Below are 22,657 nucleotides of genomic sequence, written 5' to 3' on the forward strand. Positions count from 1 at the left end.
GATAACAGAAGACAGTATCTGCACTAGATGAAATTCTCATTCAAGTCCAAAATTAGAAAAACAGCATTTTAAGAGTTTGGAACCATATTTACAATATCTCCTTCAACAATCTTAATCCATCACAGAAATCTACATTTACATGAGCATAACTTAAACCAGCAAACATTCAAGGCAAAAGAACTCAACATTACATTTCAGCTTTATCTTTAATTACAAAGATATCAGTGGGGTGCAGAACTCCGTTACAGGCCATTACTTTTATTTTGAAATTTAAATAAAGGTCTGCAAGGAGGGTAATTCACAGAAAAGAGAAGAGAGTTGGCCACATGTGAAAAAGTCTACTAAGTGGGATCTTGATGGTGATAGTTTAGATCTAAAAACAGGGCAAATGACTGCACAACACTTCAAGTTTAATAACAAGTTGACATCTCCAACCACTGATGCTCTTGTGCTTTTTTGAAAAATTGTAGATTTTTTCAATATGCAATAAAAACAAAAACTGCATCAGTTCCTTGCATTTGCACTCAAAAGTGAGAGATGGAGGCTGACCCTTCACATAATAAATTTTAAGTTTTGTCGGACCAAATAATTCACTTATTAAAGCAAATTACTATTAACTTTGAAGAGGAAGGAAAAACAAATGAAAACATGAATACAGTTGTTGGTTTGTGTGCTTTGTTTTTTCCACTCTTGCTGCTGTAAATTTGGAATTTCCCCTTGTGGGACTTATAAAGGAATATCTTCTCATAATATTAGTACAAAACAGTTTACCCTATGCAGAGTGCCTGCAACTTGCAGATAATCATCAGGCATTGGGCTGAGTTAGCTGCTCCTCCTCATCTAGGATGTTATAAAACAGCACAACTAGGAGTGCAATAAGGCTTTAAGTGTAAGTTTAAATTAAACACTGTACCTAACAGGTAAAGAAAGTTCCTTTTGTTGAAAAGATTCAGTTATACAGTGTCTATAAGAAGTATTGTTCCCCTTGGATATTTTACCTTTAAGTGATTTTATAAATCAACCATGGCTGTAATTTAACTTTTTGGTTAAAAAAAATAATAATAATAATAATAATTAAAAAAAAATCCCTATATAATGTCAAAGTGAAAACAGATGTCTACAAAGTAATGCCATTTAAACACTTTTTTTTAATTTATTTTTGGGCCTTTATTTGATAGATGAGGACAGTGGATAGAGTCGGAAACAGGGACGAGAGCAGGGGAGAGACATGCAGTAAAGGGCCTCAGGCCAGGTTCGAACCCGGGCCGTCTGCATACATGGGGCGCGCCTTTAACCACTAGGCAACCTGCGCCCCGAAAATTTTTACGGTGAAATAATTTAAGTGACTGCATAAATTTTCCCCCACTTTAAAGTGACTGACCAAATTCAACAGAGGTCCAGCCAACTAGTGCTAGCAGTCTCACAATTAATGAAAAAAAAAAATGAAAATGAAAAAATGAGAGTATTGATTGGAGTATAAAGACACCTGTGTCTGGAAGTTCCAGTCATATGTTAATAAGTATTCTTGGCTACCATTGCACCATGAATACAAAAGAACACTCAAAGTAACTCAGAGAAAATGTTATTGAAAAGTATAAGTATGGGGATGGATACAAAAAATTCCCAAGTCTCTGAACATCCCCAAGAGTTCAGTTAAATCCATCATGAAGAAATGAAGGAATATGTCACATGTGTAAATCTGCCTAGATCAGGCCATCCTCACAAACTGAGTGAGCGTGCAAGAAGACACCTATGACTACCCTGAAGGAGTTCCAAGCTTCAGCAGCTGAGATGGGAGAGACTCTGCAGACAACAACTGTTGGCCGGGTCAGAGCTTTATGGGAGAGTGGCAAAGAGAAAGCCACTGTTGAAGAAAACTCAGAGTCACTCTGGACTAGAGTTCACCAAAAGACATGTGGGAGACTCCATGGTCAAGTGGAAGAAAGTTCTTCGGTCTGATGAGACCGAAATGGAGCTTTTTTGGCCATCAGACAAGACGCCAAACACTGACATCACTACAAACACACCATCCCCACTGTGGAGCATGGTGATGGCAGCATCATGCTGTGGGGATGCTTCTCGCCAGCCAGCCTTGGAAGGCTCGTAGAGGTACAGGGTAAAATAAATGCTGAGAAGGCTAGGAACACCCTGGAGGACAATTTTATTTAGTCTGCAAGAAAAATATGGCTTGGGAGGTGATTTATTTTCCTGCAAGACAATAACCCAAAACACACACTGAAAACTACACAGAAATCATTTAAAGACAACAAGGTGAATGTTCTGGAGTGGCTGAGTCAAAGCCCAGATCCCAATCCAATAGAAAATTTGTGGCTGGACTTGAAAAGAGCGGTTCATACCTGAGCCCTGTGCAACCTGACAGAACTTGAGCAGTTCTGCAAAGAAGAATGGTGTGAAACTGCCGTGTCAGGATGCGCAAGCCTGACTGAGACCTATCCACACAGACTCAGAGCTGATACTGCAGCGAAAGGAGACTCTACTAATTACTGACATGGGGATGAATATTTATGCAGTCATTTAAGTTACATAACATTTTTATCTAATTGAAATTAATTTGTAGAAATCAGTTTTCACTTTGACATTAAAAAAGGTTTGTTTTTTTTTGTCAAAAAAGCCAAATACTGTGGGCCATGATTGATTTATAAACTCAATGAAGGGGTAAGAAATCCAAGAGGGTGAATTTATTTATAGGCACTGTACATTTGTTCTCTGCACAGTGTTATTATAGCAGCTGATCTTCAACTGAGGAGCTTCTTTACATCAGTTAAAATGACTCCTGTCAGGATGCCTTTGCTAGCTCACTGAAGCCACTCTTACTTATCTGCTTGTTTAACAGGGATGAGACCTGGGCTGAGCCAAGGTTCTCTTTCTCCTCATCTTCATCGACTTCTGGTCCAGCACAGTCCTGCTGCTGCTCTGTATACTGCTGATCTTGGCCTGTGGGAGTCTGAGCCTGTCTGAGTGCATGCAGTGGACAAGAGCCCATCTTTGGACAGTGGGAAATGACCACTGACAGAGGGGGGTGGGACACTGCCATTAGACCGCCCCCCACTGGAGATAACTGAGCAGGGCAGCGGTAGGAGCTCTCACTGCTGCTGCTGCTATGTTCAGAGAAGAGGTCGATGCTGAGGCCGTTTGCTTTGAGTCTGATGGAGTCAGTGATGCTGGTCTGAGTGGAGTTACGCACTCTTCTCTCACTCTCAAACATCTCCCGCCGGCCTAGGATGTGGCGCCGGATAATTTTCCTGAAGGTTTGCCGGAACTCCCGTATGCGGTAGGCGTAGATAAATGGGTTGATCACTGAGTTGGTGTGTGAAAGAATAATAGCCACATACATGATCGAAGCAGGAGGACGAGCACACTTGGGACAGAACAGGGTAAAACAGTTAATAATGTGTAAAGGTAGCCAGCAGACTGCAAACAGCCCGACAATGATGGCCAGAGACTTTGCAGCCTGGACTTCTTTCTGCAGGGTGGAGCGAGACCTCTCTCCATGAAGAGCTTTCACCTCCATCAGCTTGAGCTGGTGCCGAGCGGCCATGAAGATGCACAGGTAGATGGCCAACATCAGCAGCAGAGGAATCAGCACACAGGCAAAAAAGTTGAAGTAGACCATATAGTCCATGACCACCACCTCCTCAAACAGGCACTCCACCAGGTTTTGAGGGCAATTTTTGTTTTGCTTTGGGGACTGCTTGTTCCAGCCCATCATGGGGGTCAGACCAATGATGATGGATAAAACCCAGCAGACAGCGATGATGCCTCGAGCCCGCTCTCCTGTTACCAAGCTGTTATACCTGGAGAAGAAGACGATAAACCTCATCAACCAGTGCTGTCAGTGACATAAAACACAACATTAAAGTTAGTCTGTTACTAAAAACATCAGGTAAGATGCAGGACTGCGCTCTGTATGAAAACCATCCTGTATTAATAGATATAAACTTCTCTTTGACTTATGATCAGCTCAGCTGATGGCTCTCTGAAAACACTTCTCATCCCGGAACTAAAAGAGAAAGGACAAACAAACAAAGTCTTTCAGGCCTCCTCAAAGGAAGCGTCTATTTTGAGTGCGCCTGTAGCGCAGTGTGGGAGAGCAGCTGACATATTTGGCTTGTTTCTATTACATTCTTGAGATGTTAAAGTGCAAAGGTTAATGCTGCAAAACCAACACGGAAAAAAATCTCAATTTTCGCCTGCAAGGTTGAATTTAAACACTCGAAAAAGGATTGTTGAGCCCCGTGTGGCTTTGACAGTCAATATGTTAACGCGATGATGCCACAGCTGGAGCACCACAGATGATCAGCCTTTCATTAGTTGACAGGATCAAGGTCTGTACAGGGATTAGACTTGGCTCATTTAAAACATTCCCTACAAACTGACATTCAACATAAACTGTCTGACTATCACTGGGCTTCACAGGAAAGTAATAAAGTATGATTACACGGGGGGTTACACGGGGTTCACATAGTCTGTGTAAGCAATTAGAGAAAGATTTGTATAAATGCTCCTGAGGGACTCAGCCTCGTGGGAGACACCATTTCTGGACACAACCAGTCAGCCAATATTTTTAGTTCAAATGTCACGTCTTTACTGACAGACTGAAATGAAATCTGCAATGGAAAGAAATAACAGGAGATAACAACAAAATCTGGTGCTCGATCTTTCTCAGTTTTGAATTTTTGTAATTTTCATCACATTTTAGCTTTGTTTCCATGCTGGAGAACTTTTGATTAATCATCTTACAAACCAGTCAAAAATACCTAACATGGAAACACTGGACAGCTCTATTTGAAGACTTACAGTGCTTAACAAATTTATTATACCACCCTAACCCTAACCAAAGTAGGGTTTATGCCACAGCTGCCCTAAATTAACAGCATTGGTAATTACCAAAATCATTTTTTTATGTTTCTGCAATGGTTAATACACCAATACGTAGAAGCTCTTTAACCAGAATGATATTTTTAATGCTAAAATATAATCAATAGTTTTCATTTACATTGTAAAATATGATTCGAAATTATTTGCAGTTAGGCCATCATTCATTCCCTAGTAACTTTAAAATATTTTGTGGACACCTGCCGTCTCCTGCTGAGAGGTAACAGAAGACTCGAGGGCTGCACATCACTTAAGTTGCTGGTTCCTGTGTCCCAATCCCAACCTTCCAACCCACCTATCCTCTGTCCTTTTCCACCTGTTGTCTCTTTCTTCTTTCTCCCTTTATTTCACGCTTTCAGGCTTGCTGACTTTGTCCAAGCCTCTTTGAAAGCCTGTCCTTGTGTCATTTTTGAAAAATCATTTTATCAAAAATATTTTGTGGATCTTATCTAAAACTCATTAAACTCGGACACTCAGGGCTCCATCAGAGAGTCCCAGGAGAGAGGAGCCACCAGGATTATCCCAGAAGTCATGGAAAAATCTTTCAGGTCACTGGGGTAAACCATTGCACATGGCTGCAAGGGTTGGGTTGATTTTTTGATGATTAAAATATGAAAGTACATTGTTATTTCTTGCACTTAACATATTTGAGTTTCTTGTTAAGAGTAACGCTGCTGAAATGTCCTGACACTGTTTCAGGTAAAATTAGATAAGCACTGAAATGAAGTATCAAAATCTATGTTGCAATTTGGTCTGGTAGGTATTGGATGTGCCATGTCAGTACTGAATTTCCCAGGTCTGATCAGCCCTGGCCAGGTCGCCCAGGTGAGAGTGTCTGATGATCTAAGAAACACCCTATGGCCCTGCGTTCATCACTGAGGATGTACACTAGATGCACCAGCTGGTGCTGTCTGAAACCAATTAAGTAATGAATAAAGATCAACTTGCAGTTGTTCCTGGTTAACCAGCAGTTAGTTAATAATAATAATACATCAGACTTACAGTATATAGCGCTTTTCAAGGAGACTCAAAGATGCTTTACAGAACAAGAACAAAAACACAACACAAATGGGACAGGAAGAAAAACATGAATGGTTAGGAGTTGTATGCATTGTTAAACAGGTAAGTTTTGAGTGATTGTTACTCATTTGTTACTTCCTAACTGTGCCAAGTCTACCTTTTTGTAAAGTGTTATTATAACCAAAATAAGGCAAATCAACAGCCCTTAAAACTTCTAGGACCCCCACAGTGTAGAAGTCTTTGGCCACTGACCTGAGTGGGAGCTTGATTGCGATGTAACGGTCCATAGCGATGGCCAGCAGGCTGAATATGGAGTTCTGAGTGAGGACCAACACAAAGCAGGCGATGAACAGGCAGCCATAGAAATTGGAGCAGAAGCCGATGCTGATGACGATGGAGAAGGGAATAGCCAGGACACCAACCGCGATGTCAGCCACGGCCAGCGACACCACAAAGAAGTTGGTGATGGTCTGCAGGTTGCTGTTAAGGCACACGGCCCAGCAGACCAGCACATTCCCCAGCACAGAGAACACAGCGATCAGCAGCTCCAGGATGATATAGAGGATCGAAGCAGCAGAAGAAACTGACATGCTGACACAAACGGTAGGATCACTGATGAGAAAGGAGGAAACCTCGCCTCAACGACCATAGCTGCAGCTGAGCACCCACTGGGCTCAGTCTCCTGTCCTCAAGCACAACTTCCATCTACTACAACTTCCAAACAACTGTTGCAACCTCTTAGCACCTGCTCAGCTCAGAAAGCTGGAAGAAAAATGTTTATTCAACCTCAAATGAAGCTGTTATCGCTTATGCTCCATGAACAGAACAGAAATGTCTTCATCCTCTCCTGGTGAAAAGCTCCTCTGGCGTCCTCTCCCCTCAGGTCCTTCCCCTCAGCAGCTTTTTCCCATGAATATCTTGAGGGGCTGAGATGGTGCCAACAACTCACATCACAGGAACATCATGTAGCTGCAGATAAACAGGAGCAGAAGAGAAATAGAGGAAATGATTTATTAATAACGGAAGTCATTTCAACACACCCAGCTGCATGAGATAAGGCAGAAAGCCAGAAGTGTTGCAACAATATGTACAAAAGCAATGTTCCTAAAATGCAATGATCATTTCCACGGTCTAACCTGACTTCTAATAATTAAAGAAAACTTCTGCAGTTATTTAAATAATATCAAGATGATGAAAACATTATGTTTGAACCAATAAAATCTATTTATTGTTCATTCAATCTTCTCTCTTGAATTAGTTGAAGTCAAATTTTCAAAAATCCATTAAAGGTTCGCCTGATGATGATTTTAGTCTACAGCGGTGGTCATGTGAGATTCAAGCATGTGGTTTTGTGGGACTCTGGATCGCTGATGTCTTCTATAAACAGCCCCTCTTGACCCTGCAGAGAAGTGTGGGAGAGCAGTTTGTGTAGACTTCATCAGAGTCTAACACACACGTAGAAAGGCTCCCAGTGTGCTGATGCAACAGTAATGGTCATATGTAAGACATGGAGGATACAACAGGGATTAATGGTAATGGTTTTACTACCTTTCACAGTTTCTAAGTGTTAGAACTGATGATGAGGTGCAAAAAAATGGTATAGTTACCAGGTAATTTATGAGCAGTTAACTAGTAGTTAACGAGGGAACAAATAAAGAATAACTATAAATGCTTCCTAACCTACACCAGTGGTTCTTCACCGTTCTGTGCCTTAGGCTGGCCACACACTACAAGGATTTTAAGCCTGATTTGGGGCAAGATTTGCCTCCCCCGACTATTGTGGGGGCGTATCCCGAGAGAAGCCTCATCGCAAACGACTGTTTGCCTGAATAATCTTCGTGTGTGGTGTCGACACGATTGTTTTACTGCACCAAATTGCGTCGTAGCCTCTAAAATCTAGAATCGTAGTGCCGCTGGCGAAGTACCCACAACAACCAATAAGTGCAAGCAGACGGGGTAGCGTCACAGCCAGATCATACATACTTTCACTGCTCACAAGCATAAATACAACTTTAACTTAATTCCAGCCAGGATTTCATCCCAAGTCTTTCCCATGTTTTATGATTTTTGCTTCACCTGTAACGCACGAGTCTTCAAGTGTGTGCGTTCAGAGATTAAAGATGAGAAATCTTTTGAAATTGTTCTGAAGTCTGTGGTCTCACATGGTTTAAGAAATCGTTTAAGATTTAAAAATCGTGTAGTGCATGGCCAGTCTAAGGCACACCTAATATCAGGCCAAAACCTCAAGGCACACCATATCCACACAAAATAGTTTCTTAAAGCATGTTACAGTCACTTAAGCTGCTGTGTAGTTGTTTCAATAATGTGTGTTTGAAAAATCTGAAAGACTTGCCTTAAGGAACACCAGAGTGCCTTGTCACACACTTTGAGAGCCACTGACCATCACTAAAATGGTACGGCTATTTTACTGAATGACTGAAGAACTGCTAGTGAAACAGGAGAGAATAAGTAACTATCTGCTTGTAAACCTAGATTGTCTGCAATCACATGAACCTGAATGTCAGGAAGTGGGGGACAGCCAAATGTATCTCTACACTGCAATTATCATCTGAAAATTTCTACATACATTGAATATGATCCTTACACTTAACAAAAAAAGTGATTTTACAACAACAATCTATTCTACAAACTACACAGTCCCGCAAATCCAGGATCATCTAGCCAGATGAAGGGAGATGAGTCTAGAGGAGTCTTGTTCTGAGCTAAGAGGCTAGCTGAGCCCCTTTAACATAAAAATCTATGCTTTGTCACAAACATGCTTTTAATTGAAATGCTGATGTGCTAATAACCAAATAAACCTTTGGGGGGTGACAGAGTAAAGATGTGCCGTTCATGAATGAGCCTGTGTTAAGAATTGGCTCTTTCATCTTAGCCACCGTAGCTAGCTCCTGTTTGAGTGCCAGTGTCCTTTCCTCCACCTTCGTTGTTATTTAATCCAAATATAAAAAGCCAAACTGGTACCAAATAAAGAGTGGTTTGGGAGCCAAACAACCAGCTCAACTGAGCTGAGCTAAATGATCTGGATCTCCATAAAGAGACATATTTCACATCACAATGAGTGAGACTGGACAGACATCAGCTGAGCAAACATGAGTAGGTTAGAGTTTGATGTGCTAAATTGTGACAAAACTGTATTGAACCAAACCAGACTGCTTTGTGGAAGCAGACCACTCACAAGGATTGTGACACTGCTCGCCCAGGCTTTAGATGGAGACTTTGCTTTGCCTGCTGCAAATATATATATATATATATATATATATATATATATATATATATGTAACATCTAATAACTGGTTGTGCCACCAAGGAGGCAATTACTTCATCACATAGGGCGATAGGTAGGTAGGTGTGAATGGCTTTTTACCTTGATAAAAAAAAATCATCATTTAAGAACTGCATTTGTATTTAGTCAGGCTTTGTCTAATGTTAAAATGTTTCTGATGACCTGAAACACTGATTTGTAACAAAAATGAAAGAATAACAAATCATGAAGGGGCAAATACTTTTCACAGCAGTGTATGTCAGCTACAAAGTCTCAATCACGTTTAATTTATGTTCAGACATCATCATAGGTGGGTTACCATTAGGCTAAGGTGTGAATTGTCACAGGCCTCATCCACAAAGAAGGCCTCAGGGCAAAGGTGATATAGGAGGTCACATCCATCCAACACTCAAGAAGAGGCAGGAGTGGTCCCAGAATATTCTGGTCCAGCCTGATTGTCACATGGTAAAACGGTGCCAAACACAAAGGCAGAAAAATAAAATGCTTTAAATTTTAAAAAATTCCTGAATATCCATTTAATCACACATTTAATTCTTATCCATAAGCATAAGTCATAACAGAAAAGAACAAAATGTCATAATGCACAGGTCTTTGTGAGAAAAAAAACCATCACTCTCTTCTCAACGTGTGCAAAAGTTGCAATATTGCAACCATTAAGCTGTTGCTTTGCATCAAATTTGCAACAAAATTAAAGGGTTTCAAGCAAACTGGACAAAAGGCTAATAAAATAAAATCTAAACCTGCCTCTGCATATCAGCAGACTTTTTCAAAATGACAGTTAAGAAACGTGACAGCTAAAAGGGGAACAATAGTCTCTTCTTCTCAGTTTAACCTGCATTTTTATTACATCCTATAGGGACTGACTTGTGATCTGCGTTGTGTCTCCTCCCTAAGGATCATTGGTTGTGTAAACAACCTTCAGGACCTGTACTTGTACTAAGAAGCTCCATATAGCTCATGGAAAGCCCCATTTCACAAAAGACTACTTAATGAGAAATTATGACTGATTCTATCTGCATCTAACTGAGCTAAGAATAATCATGATTAATTGTATCTACATTTTAACTGATTTAGTAAATAACACTGAGCTGATCCTTCAGTTAGTGAGCACTTAACAAACATTTAGCTGCTGAAGATCCAAATATTTACCACAGGAGTTGGTGAAAAGAGCAGTAAGCTAGACCAAAGAAGGCAGTGGACTAACCACTGACACAAATGAATGAATGCTGAAGTTGCCATTTGTTTTTTTATCGACATTAATTCGCAAAAGTAGCCATTATTTACCAGACTTCCACAATTAAAACAGTATTCTTTGCAGTTTTATTGTTGCTGCTACAATCAAGTGGCTTCAAGTTTAACGTGATTATTTTCACTAAACATGAACTGAACATGTAACACATATACAGTGCTTAACAAATTTATTAGACCACCACCCTAAAGTAAGGTCTTATACCACAGCTGCCCTAAATTAACAGCACTGGTATTTACCAAAATCATTTTTTATGTTTCTGCAATGGTTAATACACCAATATGTAGAAGCTCTTTAACCCAAATGATATTTTTAATGCTAAAATAGAATTATTATTGTTATCCACGAATTTCCAAATTTACTGACTTACAAAAAAACTGAAAAGACTGTATAGCACATTAATATTTCTTGATTAATCTGCCAAATTATAGTTATTTACTTGCATTCATGAACAGAAAAATTAGTTCAAGTGGTTGAATGTTATGCTTGATTAATTTCTGACTTCTCAGAGAAGCCCAGTGAGACGGCTCAAATTTGGGTATAAAAAGGTGAATTCAGTTTGAAATTCCTCATTCCTGTTCAAAATGGTAAAACGTGGACAGCTCACTGAAAATGAACGAGTCGGCATTAAAGCACTTCATGATGCTGGATGGTCTCTGAGACAAATACGACATGTGGTCTAATAAATTTGTTAAGCACTTTATGTATGTTTGACTCTCTAATTGATTGCATAGCTTGAACAGGGACTTATTGAAGTCTTCTCTCCTCAGATGTATTCTCATCTGTTTGGGATTGTTTTTTTTTTTAATAACATTACGTAACTTGCTCTCAGCCAAGAGTAAAGTAAGTTAATGTTCAGTCTCTTATAGCCAATTTGAATATGTTAACAGACACCCATAATCTCTCTTCCTGGTTCATTACCTCAACTAAAAAAGAAAGACAGTGCTGTTATTTCTTTTATTATTATATTAGAGCTCTCAGTCAATACTGTTTGTGGTAACATGGGAACAGACCTCAGATGTCACAAAGCAGTATCTAAGACCAGATCAGCATTTTCTGTAACACTCAGACCATATGCTCTTTAAACATTTAAAGAGTGTGGCAAAATTTTACCACATTAAAGAGTTCAATTACACCACATGATAATGAGTTATTTTCAAGAAAATCCCCTTAGAATGGCTTGATGACTTGTTCGTATGTCTCAATATAGACAACATTTTACACCCATAAACAAATGTTGTTCAAATATGGTTCTTCCATTTTTTTCTGCTTAAATTTCAGGAACTGCTATAAATCCTACACACACAAACCTATCATGACACGTAGCACTACTGTTCACCTTTATAATGTGTCAGTTTCATCACCTTATCATGGTTAGATCTAATTTTAGGGCCATTTGTTTGGACCCAAAGGAGACGTGGTGGTTGGTGGTTTGGTATGATGTCACTTTCCGTGATAACTGTAATCCACTGATTGGCTGAGAAAAATCATCCTGGCTGTATCTGCATCACAGATAGATGGGTCGACTGAAAAGACCATGTATGGTTCCTTGCCAATTAAAGACTTAATGACACAACAGATGATAAGCGACTTTTCATGAGTAAGACAGTTTGTCGACTGTTAAGCTCATGTGACAGTGTTAATTTAAAACAAGACTTCTACGTTTGAGATACTGAATAAAATATTGCCATGATACAAATGTTATGGAAATGATGAACATAATCGAAAATAAGGCAGTTTTTATCCTACTGTCAGCAGGTTCTTCAGACGTGTTGCATGAAGGATGTCTGTTTGTTCTCTTCTTTCAGTCTTAAGGGCATTTAAAGGCACAATTCCTGGAAACTTGATAAAAACAGCCCCTGGTCTTTTCCCCATCAGTAACTGGTACTTTATTTTAGCCATCCAATATCTCTGAGCCACACACCATAAAAGGCCTAACAAACACAAATCTGTTTTCATGGTGTGATCCCTCTGAGGGATGTTTCCTGAGGTTACTTTGAGTTTTCAGAGATAGCAGCTGCGCTGGAACGCTTGGGTCTTTGCTCTGGGAGTCACAGTTTTCCCTTTGGGTTAGACAGAACCTTTTATTAATACTAAAGACTTGTTTCAAGATTGATCATTATCAAGATGTTTTTATAGTCCAGTCTATTTGATTTGCAAATAAAGTTTTTGTTGGTCATTTTCCTCTAAGCTCAGAGAATTTATTTGTCTTGCTGTTAGAGACGCTTGGTGTTACTCTGCTGTGGATTATAATGTTTTATGCAGCAGCGGTGGGTCCAAAACAGAAATCCCAGAGGATGGGAAAAGGAAATAATGAATCTCTGAAAACTATGACAATGAGTCTCCCATGCTAGCAAAGCATCTTATAATAACCAGCTGTCCTGAGATGGGATTATGAAACACATCTGAGAAACTCCAGAGACTAACAGGGAAAAAGACAACAAAGTCTTCAGCTCACAGAAACCACATAGGACAGTCATTTTACTCTGAAACTATGATTTAAAAGCAACACATTATTCAAATACCCAAGTAAGTTTTAGACTTAAACCTCCAAGGCTTTAGTTTCATCATACTCCTCTCATGCAGAGGAAGCAGAGGAGGAACTGGTGTCAAACACATCAGCTTCCTGAAAACACAAACTCCTTAACACACTGTTAGCGCACAGCAGGATACCCAATCAAAACGTTACAATCATACTAAAAGCTCCTTTGCATGAGGGTTCCCGCTGAACATCTGCACATGTGGATTCACATCCAAATACACCTTGATTTAGGTACTATTGTCAAATATAGACAGAGTTTATACCACCTACAAGTACATAACACAGGCAAGCTAACAATGTGGGACATTCCTTATTGTCATTCAATTCCAGATTGTAATATATTTTCAGAAGCCAAAATTTCAACAAAAACATTAAAACACACCAAATAAAATATTTATAGGGCCATGAGGGCCCTAGGGCAAGCCTATTCAATTAGCGGCTCGGGGGCCACATGAGGCCCAAAACCAAGCCCCAAGTGGCCCAGCTTGTGGTTGTGCCAGAGATGCACAGGGCAACCTTTTTTGCAAGTTTTTATAAATTCCCGCAATATTTCAGACTCTGTGAATGCAACAGTCTACCTACAATGCACTGCGTTGTTTTGAAGCGTGGCGATGCTGACAGAAGTAGCCCCAAAATATGGAGTATAAAACATGTAGCTACAACTGTGTTCATTTTGTTTTATGAACTTTATATGCCTGGGTAATATGGGACCAAAATTATTATTTACAGAATTTCATTTTATTTTTCCATTCTATTTATTTTTATTAAAGTGAAAAAAAAAATTCTACTACCTCAGGTTATGTTCAAATAAAGCTCTGTTGTTGTGTTTTTATGCACTTTATGATGTACTTTTGTCATGTTGCCAAATTTAAAAGGGAGACTATGAATAAAAAGTGCATATTTTTCATCAAACTGATCTGTATTGTTTTGAAGTTTGTCATTACCAGCTGCTCACTGGGTGCCAAACATGTCTGGCCTGGCTACATTTCTTGATTTTAAAATTTAGCCCAGTTGAATTTGTAATTGAATAGCCCTGGCCTAGGGGGTCTATCTGAATCATCCATTGATTGCTTGCTGTCACTGGGTGAGAAGTCCAGGACCAGGAGAAGAGCGAAACCATCTTCTCCATCTTGAAAAGCTTTCTGTGGTGCTCTTTGCTCTAGTTTTACTAAAGAAATATTGTCCAGTTCTGACAAAAATGCCGCTGTGGCTACGTCAGAGCTAATCACTACACTAGCAGCCATTGTACACAACCAATCACAGCTCAACTAACCACCGCTCCTTAAACCTGTAACTCCGTGTTCACAATGAAAGCGTTTCAGAAAAATAACAGCCGTGGGCCTTTATTGTGAAGAGCTTGACAGAAGCAGTGTGCTTAGCATTGCGTTACCTTAGCTTTGGCTGCCATACTGGCGAGTTTTTGCAGCTACTCACTGTGGACTTAGAAAAGAAAGTCCTAAGTCCTAAGTTAAAATACACACCTTTAAAGGTTGTTTAAGCCATTGTAAGATGAATAGCTGCAGCGCTGGACTCTGCACAAACCGAGACCAGCCAAAGCAGTATGCAGCTTTTATTAAAGCCCCAGACAGGCTGACAGAGACGGCACACTGACTTTGTTGCAGTACAACAATAAAAAGCCTTCTGACCGTGCCTAGTTATAGTGGCAAGAGTGGGTGACGTTCGGTTAGTTACCTGGCGACATTAATACTAGAGCTAAACGTGCTATTGACTGGACTCAGCCTGAGCTATGTGTCATAAATCACTTACTCTGCCAACTGTGGGAGCGGATATGCCTCGCATAAGCATCAGAGCACAATATAGGCGTTTGAACCGGTGATGATGGTGTTGCAAAAATCCATTCCATGGCAGAAATATTTTACCGGTGACGGTATTAATACCTGATGACAGAGATGGAGTCTTGCAAATGCATTTTTAATACATTTGCAAAAATGTCCAATATTCTGTTGTCACCTTGTCATGACGGGGTACCGAGTGTAGTTTAATGAGAATAAAATTTTTTTTTTTTTTTACTGTAGGATGTAACATAAGAAAAATGAAAATAAGTGAAGGGGTCTGAATGTCCATGTGAAAACCTCTTTGGTTTGTGTTTCATTTAAATGTCAGAATATACTCGGACTACAAAAAAGACAATCATGAGCACTATTTCTGTTTTCTACATTTAACATAGATGAAAGTCAGTAGTTAACAGTGGCATGTGTTAAACACTGATGTTTTCTACCGTTCACCAACTCACTGCTTTCATTGTTGATGGACCACTGCCGTAGAAAATGCTTCATTTAATGCTTCATAAAAACCAGGCATCTGATGCTAAAACCTCAAGCTTTCTGAACTTTCCATTAACAACTTGTGCACAACACAGATTACTGTGGGAATTTGAGGACAGTAATATTTATTTTGCTGCGGTATCTAGACAGTAAAAATGTCCCTGACAAAACAGACTATGTGACTTCAAATTCTAACGTCCATACAAGTCATCTGTCTCAATCAAAAGGGCATCAAAACTCCTGGGGCCCAAAAATCAAATATTACATTTTTAGTATGATAGCCATGTTATTTTGATTAACTGCAATTTCAACAGAATATTTATTCAATTCCTCTATTATAAATATAATTTAAAATAGTCTTATTTCATCATTACCTTTCCATTATTAATAGTATAAAGTCCTTGATTAAAGAGTTAACTAATGCCATTTTTTTGGCTTTGTAATGTTTTCTGGTGGTTTACCAGATGAAAAGAAAATCCTATTCCAACATTCATCTTGTGTGTATGTTCAGAGGTTATTAAGAAAAATATCTTTAAAGATATCTTAAAATATCTTAAAAACTGTCCTTATGTTCAAGGTCTCCCTCTTTTAACCATGCGTTAAAAAATCATTTGGTGTGTGGCCTAAGACAGGTAACACTGATTCCCCCCTCCAGTAAATCAGTGAAAGCTTGATTATCAGATGGTTCTGAGGATTATTTTACATATTTTCCTGGAGTCATTTTAACCTCCCCAATCTGCTTGGAAGAAGATCTGAGCCGCTCCAACCGAAGATTGTCAATGTTAACATGTTCAATATTAACATTGGAAATCCATCAAACACAGCCATGGCTTGAAGCAGAGAATTAGATGGATGTCAGAACGGAGGTGGAAAGAGTATATGACTATTGTAGTCAAGCAAAAGTAGTTACTCTGGTTAAAACTTACTAAGGTAAAAGTAAAATTATCGATTTCAAAATGTACCTTAAAAAGGACAAGTACCCCAATAAATTACTTGATAATAGTTAGAGCTGTAAAGATAATCCAGATGAATCAGTTAACTGATTGTGATGTCAGCTGTCTGAGTGCATCAGTCCATGGAGCCCTGGATCGGTTAAAATGCAGCACAAACTGGTCTTTGGACCGGTTTTAACACTAGAACCGCTGTGGATCTCTATACACCTAAACCGCCAACGGGTCAAAAATACCTGTCATTAAAGTGCCTTGATTTTCATAAATAGCACTGATCAAGTACTGTTAATTAACCACTGACATTGAACAGCTTATTAACCACAGATAGTAAACTAGATCACTGTTTGAAGATGATCCGTCACAGAAAATTGTCTTTTGACTGATTGCTAACCTTGAAACTTCCTCATCACTGGATTCTTCTTCATTAAAAGAACTGAGATTACCTTTTGACATTTAACAATGGTAAATGTCTTTTTTACTCTGTTGTATCCATGTTGAAGGTTGATTTATTGACTTCTGATTAGGCATTGCTGCAATAGAAAGAAGGTATGTCCATTGTGCCATCTATTTATTGTTGGTGTGAAATAAAACCGTGGGAAAATCGAGGATTTCTTATTGGGTAAATTTGACCTGCATGGTGATTCTAGATATAAATGTCCATTAACAAAATTTGGTTTTAGGCAAAGATTTTTTTATGACACCAGGTGTTATAAAACAAACTTTTAGGAAAAGTCCAAGACTGACAGTCTTTAAAATTGTACATGCAGTGCTTGACAAATTTATTAGACCACCCTAACCCTAACCAAAGTAAGGTTTATGCCACAGCTGCCCTAAATTAACAGCACTGGTAATTACCAAAATCATTTTTATGTTTCTGCAATGGTTAATACACCAATATGTAGAAGCTCTTTAACCCAAATGATATTTTTAATGCTAAAATAGAGTTATTATTGTTATCCTTGAGTTTTCAAATGTACTGATTTACAAAAAAAATGAAAAAATTATAAAGCACATTAATAGTTCTTGATTGATATGTCAAATTATAGTTATTTACTTGCATTCATGAACAGAAAAATTAGTTTTAGTGGTTGAATGTTATGCTTGATTAATTTCTGACTTCTCAGAGAAGCCCAGTGAGCTGGCTCAAATTTGGGCGAATTCAGTTTGAAATTCTTCATTCCTGTTCAAAATGGTAAAACGTGGAGAGCTCACTGAAAATGAAAGAGTCCACATTAAAGCACTTCATGATGCTGGATGGTCTTTGAGACCAATATGACAGGTGGTCTAATAAATTTTTTAAGCACTGTACATCAAGTAAGATACAATTAAAGAACAGCCTTGGGTAAATGTTACCCATTGGTAGTTCTAGTGTTAACGTTAGAGATCGGTTCATGAGGCTCTGCTGCTTGTTTTCATAGCCCATTCCGCCATGCTCTAGCTCAGCGTCTGTAATCTTGCACGACCCACTGTGACCTTTTACCTTTAAATGAGAGTTCCGTTTGCCATAGGTTCTTGCTAGGTAACTGAATGTGTTTCACCAGTCTTCGCCTAAACATTTCTCAGTTACAGTTCTGTTTCTTAGGAAAAGTCATGTGGACTTAATATGAAGGAAGGATTACTTTTGAAATGTCTGTACGCTTTGCAGAAAAGTGGTTAAGAACTACGGCAGCTCATAAATCTCACCTGTTGAGACGATGGAACTAAAGTTTAGCTAAGATGCTAACGCTAAACACAGCACAAACAGAACAGCCCCTTTATTCAGGGTTTACAACCGTAACGTGTTGTTGGGAGTAATTGATTTTGGTGACATAATACGTCTGAGCCCACTGATATGATATTTAACAGAGAAGACTTCACTGAGCTGGAGATCAGCTGTTCTCCAGTGTATTAATTCAAGAATGAAAACAATCAAGAATGCTGAGATACACAGAGAAAGGAAATAACCATGTTTTCACGACATGTAGACTGAACATTCACTTTAAGAGGAATTATGAAAGGAAAAAAAATGTATAGAAAGCTGTTTTAATTTGACTGTTCATTATTATTTTAACCCCTTGTTCTCCTGTACTAGCAGACACAGAGATCTATCCAAATCTCCTTGTGACTTTAAATTCGTTTTAATTTGTGCTTCTTGGGAAAATTCGATATTTAGTTTTTACTGTTATTGGGATTAATAATGCTAAGGAAGTTACAAGTACAGAAGGACGAACATGTACCAGTCAAAACTCATTTTAATATTTATCTCCCAATTTAATGTCAAAGTAAGACATCTGGGTGTGATGAAAACTTTAACATCATTTCAGAATATTAGCACTGGAGGCCTGGCATTTAGTCTGTTTCATAAATAAGGTTTAAAAAAACTTAGATTATTATGAAATTACCTTGTTTCCCCCTATTTTGCTCATTTTTGTTAAAGCAGAAAGTTATTTTGATTCTATATTCAGATTGTACTGGATCAAATTGGATTGGATTGAATCGTTCTGTATTTTAAATTTTTCCGTAAATTGTTCTGTATTTTTATTTTTTGAATCGTCAATGAATCGAATCATGGTCTGTGAATCAATATTCAAATCGAATCATCTTGAGAAGGAGATATTCACACCCCTCATAACAGTAATTTGAGTAAAATTACTCTGCGTCAGAAGTGGAGGACCAACTTGTTGATTAGTATTATCAACACAAGTGTTTATACCTGTCCTGTGAAACATATTATAATAAACTTACAAAGATAGGAGATGGACCCAAGTTACTCCTGTGTAGCAGGTAACTAACTAACAGCCAGTCATATTCTACTTGTTTACTCTAACACACAAGGGAGGCTTTAATTGTTCTGCACTGTGCCAGACTTTGAGTCAGGAAGAGGAGACTGTGGTTATCAGTGAAGAGAATCTCTTGTGGTGTGATTTGTTGGTCGCCTCATTGCACACCACACACTATGACACTTAAATCTCTCATTAGGTATGGACATGTGTGAGGTCACACATTTTCAAGATCTGTTGAGGCTTTAAAAATATTTTATTATGTGCCAGGCTTAACTGGTTCAGCCTGTTGCTGACTTACGTTTCTCAGACTGAGTCAGGACTTTTTTTTCAGAGGCCCTAATCGTCTGCTGTTCATTGGGTACCATAGTTGAATACTCAACACATCATCTAAACATAGCACAAAAAGCAAGGAAATTTGACATCCCTGTTTAATTAGGGATTTAATCACTTCAGACTGCCTCTGATGTTCAGTTTTGAACATTTCTACTATAGCCAATATTTTCAAACAATCTGACGAGTCATTCTTCAATTTTTTGCTGTTTAAAGTCTGTCCACTTGTCCTGAAGAGCCCCTGATCTTGGTTACATTTTACCAACACTTTAGACCCCTTGCAGCTATCATCATCCTCCCTTTATGTGAGGAAATTTGTGTTTGGTAGATTATTTCTTTAATTTAACAATGCTTATTAGCAACAAGCCTGTTTATTTCCATATTATATATTGTGCCACATTCGTAAGGACCATGCATTTATAGGATGAGCAGCAGAGCTGAGCTGAGTATGTGGGTTAAGCCCATGAAAAATTTTGACTGCAAAGCTGTAGAAGACAGCCTACAGTTCATACGTGCTTAAAGGTTGAAGAAACAGTCTTCTTGGGCCATTATATGGACGTTGGCCTTCCTATATTTGGAGCAGACACATACTGACCACCTCAGCAGGACCCATGTTCACTGGTGCTGACAATCAGGTGCCTGATTGGCAGCACCTGGGAGTACCACAATGCTCAAAACAAGAGTGAATAGCAACAGCAGAATGAGCTGTTTGGCATTGGCAGAGAAGATTTGGACATTTTTTCATGGGCCCAACCCAAATACTCACCTCTGCTCATCCAGCAAATGCATGTTCCTTACAAATGTGGCACCATTTAAAAAGGGAAATAAACAGGCTTTCCAATGGTATTGGCAAGAAGCATTGTTACAACAAAGAAATAATCTACCAAACACTAATTTCGTTACTTATTATGTTAAGTTTATTTCACATGTTAAATGACAGAACTTACAGTTATTTAACTCCATGAGTTTAAGCAACTCATTGTTTTAGTAATTTAACTTTTTGGTGATTCCTACCCAAAAGTTAACATGAAATATTCAAAAAACACCTCAGCATTACAGGCAGACGGGACCTACAGGACCAATAAGGCAACTTTCTCTTGATGTTTTTAACTGCTCGGTTTTGTGCTCACTGCTAGGGGAGGAAATTTAACACCAAGCATTTGATGCTTCAACAACTTCACTGTGTTCAACTCACTTTCCCCACGTGCACACAAGTCCCGGTAAGAAGTTTACCTGTGATGCAGATATTAAACAAAATAGGCAAAGCGAAGCTTCTATAACAGTGGTAACTTTAAAGTTAATCAATTTGACTAATTATACCTTCAGGATGTGGGTAGACAAAGCACAGAGACGACCTCATGTCTGACCGTGTCGTAGCCTAGCATGACAGTCAGACTATCACAACAGTCATTCATCACCTCAGTCTTACTATCACTCCGCCAAACGTGTGTAACCTCCAAAACACCATGCTTTTTTGCACAAATAACGCAGATAAAAACACAATAATTCTAATAATGTATATTATAGCAACCTGTGAAAAATATATATATATATATATATTTTTAAGTTCAAATAAATCAATTTCATCTCCACGCTATTCATAACGTCTCTTACAGGCTAATGTCAGTGCAAACATTAAAACTCTTCAAGATTAAAGAGGTGTAGAAATCCAGGGTTGATTGCTTTAATTAGCATTAAAGTTTAGAGTAAATTAACTTACCTCTCCTCTTGATGGTAAGTCGTAAAAATAGGTTTTCACCTCCTCCTCAGCTGAAAACCTCTAAGTGTTCAATTCGGATGAAACAGTCAGCCTGAGTTCTTTACAAGAGCACTGAGAGTTTGTCCAGTTCCTCCTGCAGACGGGTCAGAAATGAAACTGTTTCTTAGAGAAATACTCCGAACAGATGCGAGGCTCTCTTCCTTCCTCCCTCCCTCAAACACACCCCTCATAAAACACATTCAGCGTTATCAAGCGTGTTTCCTCTGCATGGGCGGATCTGTTTAAAACCTGTTGTGTCTACAGTACAGGAGTCTTGTTGACACATTTAACTAGATCTGGAATGACACCTTCAGCTCGTTTGTCGTTCAGTTTACTAGGGCAAAATCTCACGCAAGAAAACAAACCAAGTATCAGGGCCATACAGGTGCAAAAATAAAATAAAATATTGAATATGTCATTTTTATATTCATCTAATTCAAAAAGTTAAACCCCAATTACAAATTGGTGGGATTTTGTGTACAATGTGAGGAAAAATCGGATAGGGGAGAGTGGGGTAAGATGAGCCTCAGGGAAAATGAGACCCAAGTCAAATAAAAGCATGAGCCTTAATTTTAACATCTCTGCTGTCAAATTAAATTATCACCATTAATCTATGTCAAAGCTGACTGAAAATATGATATACCAAAAAAAGTGTTCCTATGGCTTAACTTGTCCCAGGTAAGGGGTAAGTGCATCCTAGTCAAGGATTAAAGGGGACATATCTTACCCTCTTAAGACAAGTTTATATTGTTCTCAGTGGTCCCCAAAACATGCCTGTGAAGTTTATTGCTGAAAAAACACTCCAGTATTCGATTTTTGCATGTCTCAAAACCCCTCCGTTTCAGCCCATCTCAGAACCAGCTGTTTCTGTGTCTGTGGCTTTAAATGGTAATTAGCCGTCTGAGTCCGCCCCTGACCACACCCCTCTCAGGAAATGGATGCAGCATTCCTGATGTTACAGACAGTTTTATCCAAAGATTATGACGCGACTAGGACTTGAACCATCAATCTCCCAGACCATAGTCAGTAAGGTAACCCAATGAGCTGTCCAGCATCTTAGCTGGCAACTGAGAGAATCAGTACAGGTGGGTGGAGCTTTCCTCCAAGTGGGGGAGGGCCAACCAAACCTGGGGGCGGGTGCTTATGCCCCATGTAAGGTCACTAGGTGTAAAATCTGAGAATGACTTGTTTCAGCACACATTTTCTGATAGGTGGAGAAAGAGAGGGGGAGAGGGAATGGATTTTTCTGGTACTTGAGGGGATTGTGGACAGGCCAGGGGCACATATTTTTGTTAGAAAAGCCTGAAAAGTGACTTTTGTATATGTCCCCTTTTTAAACTGAATATCTGAGTTTTAAGTTTAGGCTTACAGTGACAAAGTCAGTGGTGTAATGCAGGGTATACGGGGTATATGGAGTATACCCTGGGGCATAGCTAGGGATTTTGGCCCCCCAGAAAGAATATTACCCCCCCCCCAAAACTGGCTAGCCAAGCATCAAATGTTGCGTCATTTTTTACAAATATATATGCATTTTAATGTATTTCTGAAGCATAATTTCCC

The 22,657-nt window shown here is 39.0% G+C and overlaps 1 protein-coding gene across 2 annotated transcripts; it reads right to left on the reverse strand.

Moving 5' to 3' along the window:
- Positions 1–2,294: 2,294 nt before the first annotated feature.
- Positions 2,295–21,193, reverse strand: adora2aa (adenosine A2a receptor a). 2 transcript variants are annotated; one of them, XM_041786690.1, is made up of 3 exons: positions 21,059–21,193; positions 6,169–6,885; positions 2,295–3,815 (listed from the first exon to the last, which is right to left on the reverse strand). In XM_041786690.1, exons 2-3 carry the CDS (start codon positions 6,504–6,506, stop codon positions 2,798–2,800), a joined length of 1,356 nt encoding a protein of 451 aa, XP_041642624.1. In that variant the 5' UTR covers positions 6,507–6,885; positions 21,059–21,193; the 3' UTR covers positions 2,295–2,797. The 2 variants fall into 2 exon arrangements, with proteins under 2 accessions (XP_041642624.1, XP_041642625.1); XM_041786691.1 differs by lacking the exon at positions 21,059–21,193 and adding an exon at positions 20,659–20,717.
- Positions 21,194–22,657: the final 1,464 nt, after the last annotated feature.

This window comes from Cheilinus undulatus, linkage group 5 (assembly GCF_018320785.1).
Source record: "Cheilinus undulatus linkage group 5, ASM1832078v1, whole genome shotgun sequence".
Taxonomy (NCBI): domain Eukaryota; kingdom Metazoa; phylum Chordata; class Actinopteri; order Labriformes; family Labridae; genus Cheilinus; species Cheilinus undulatus.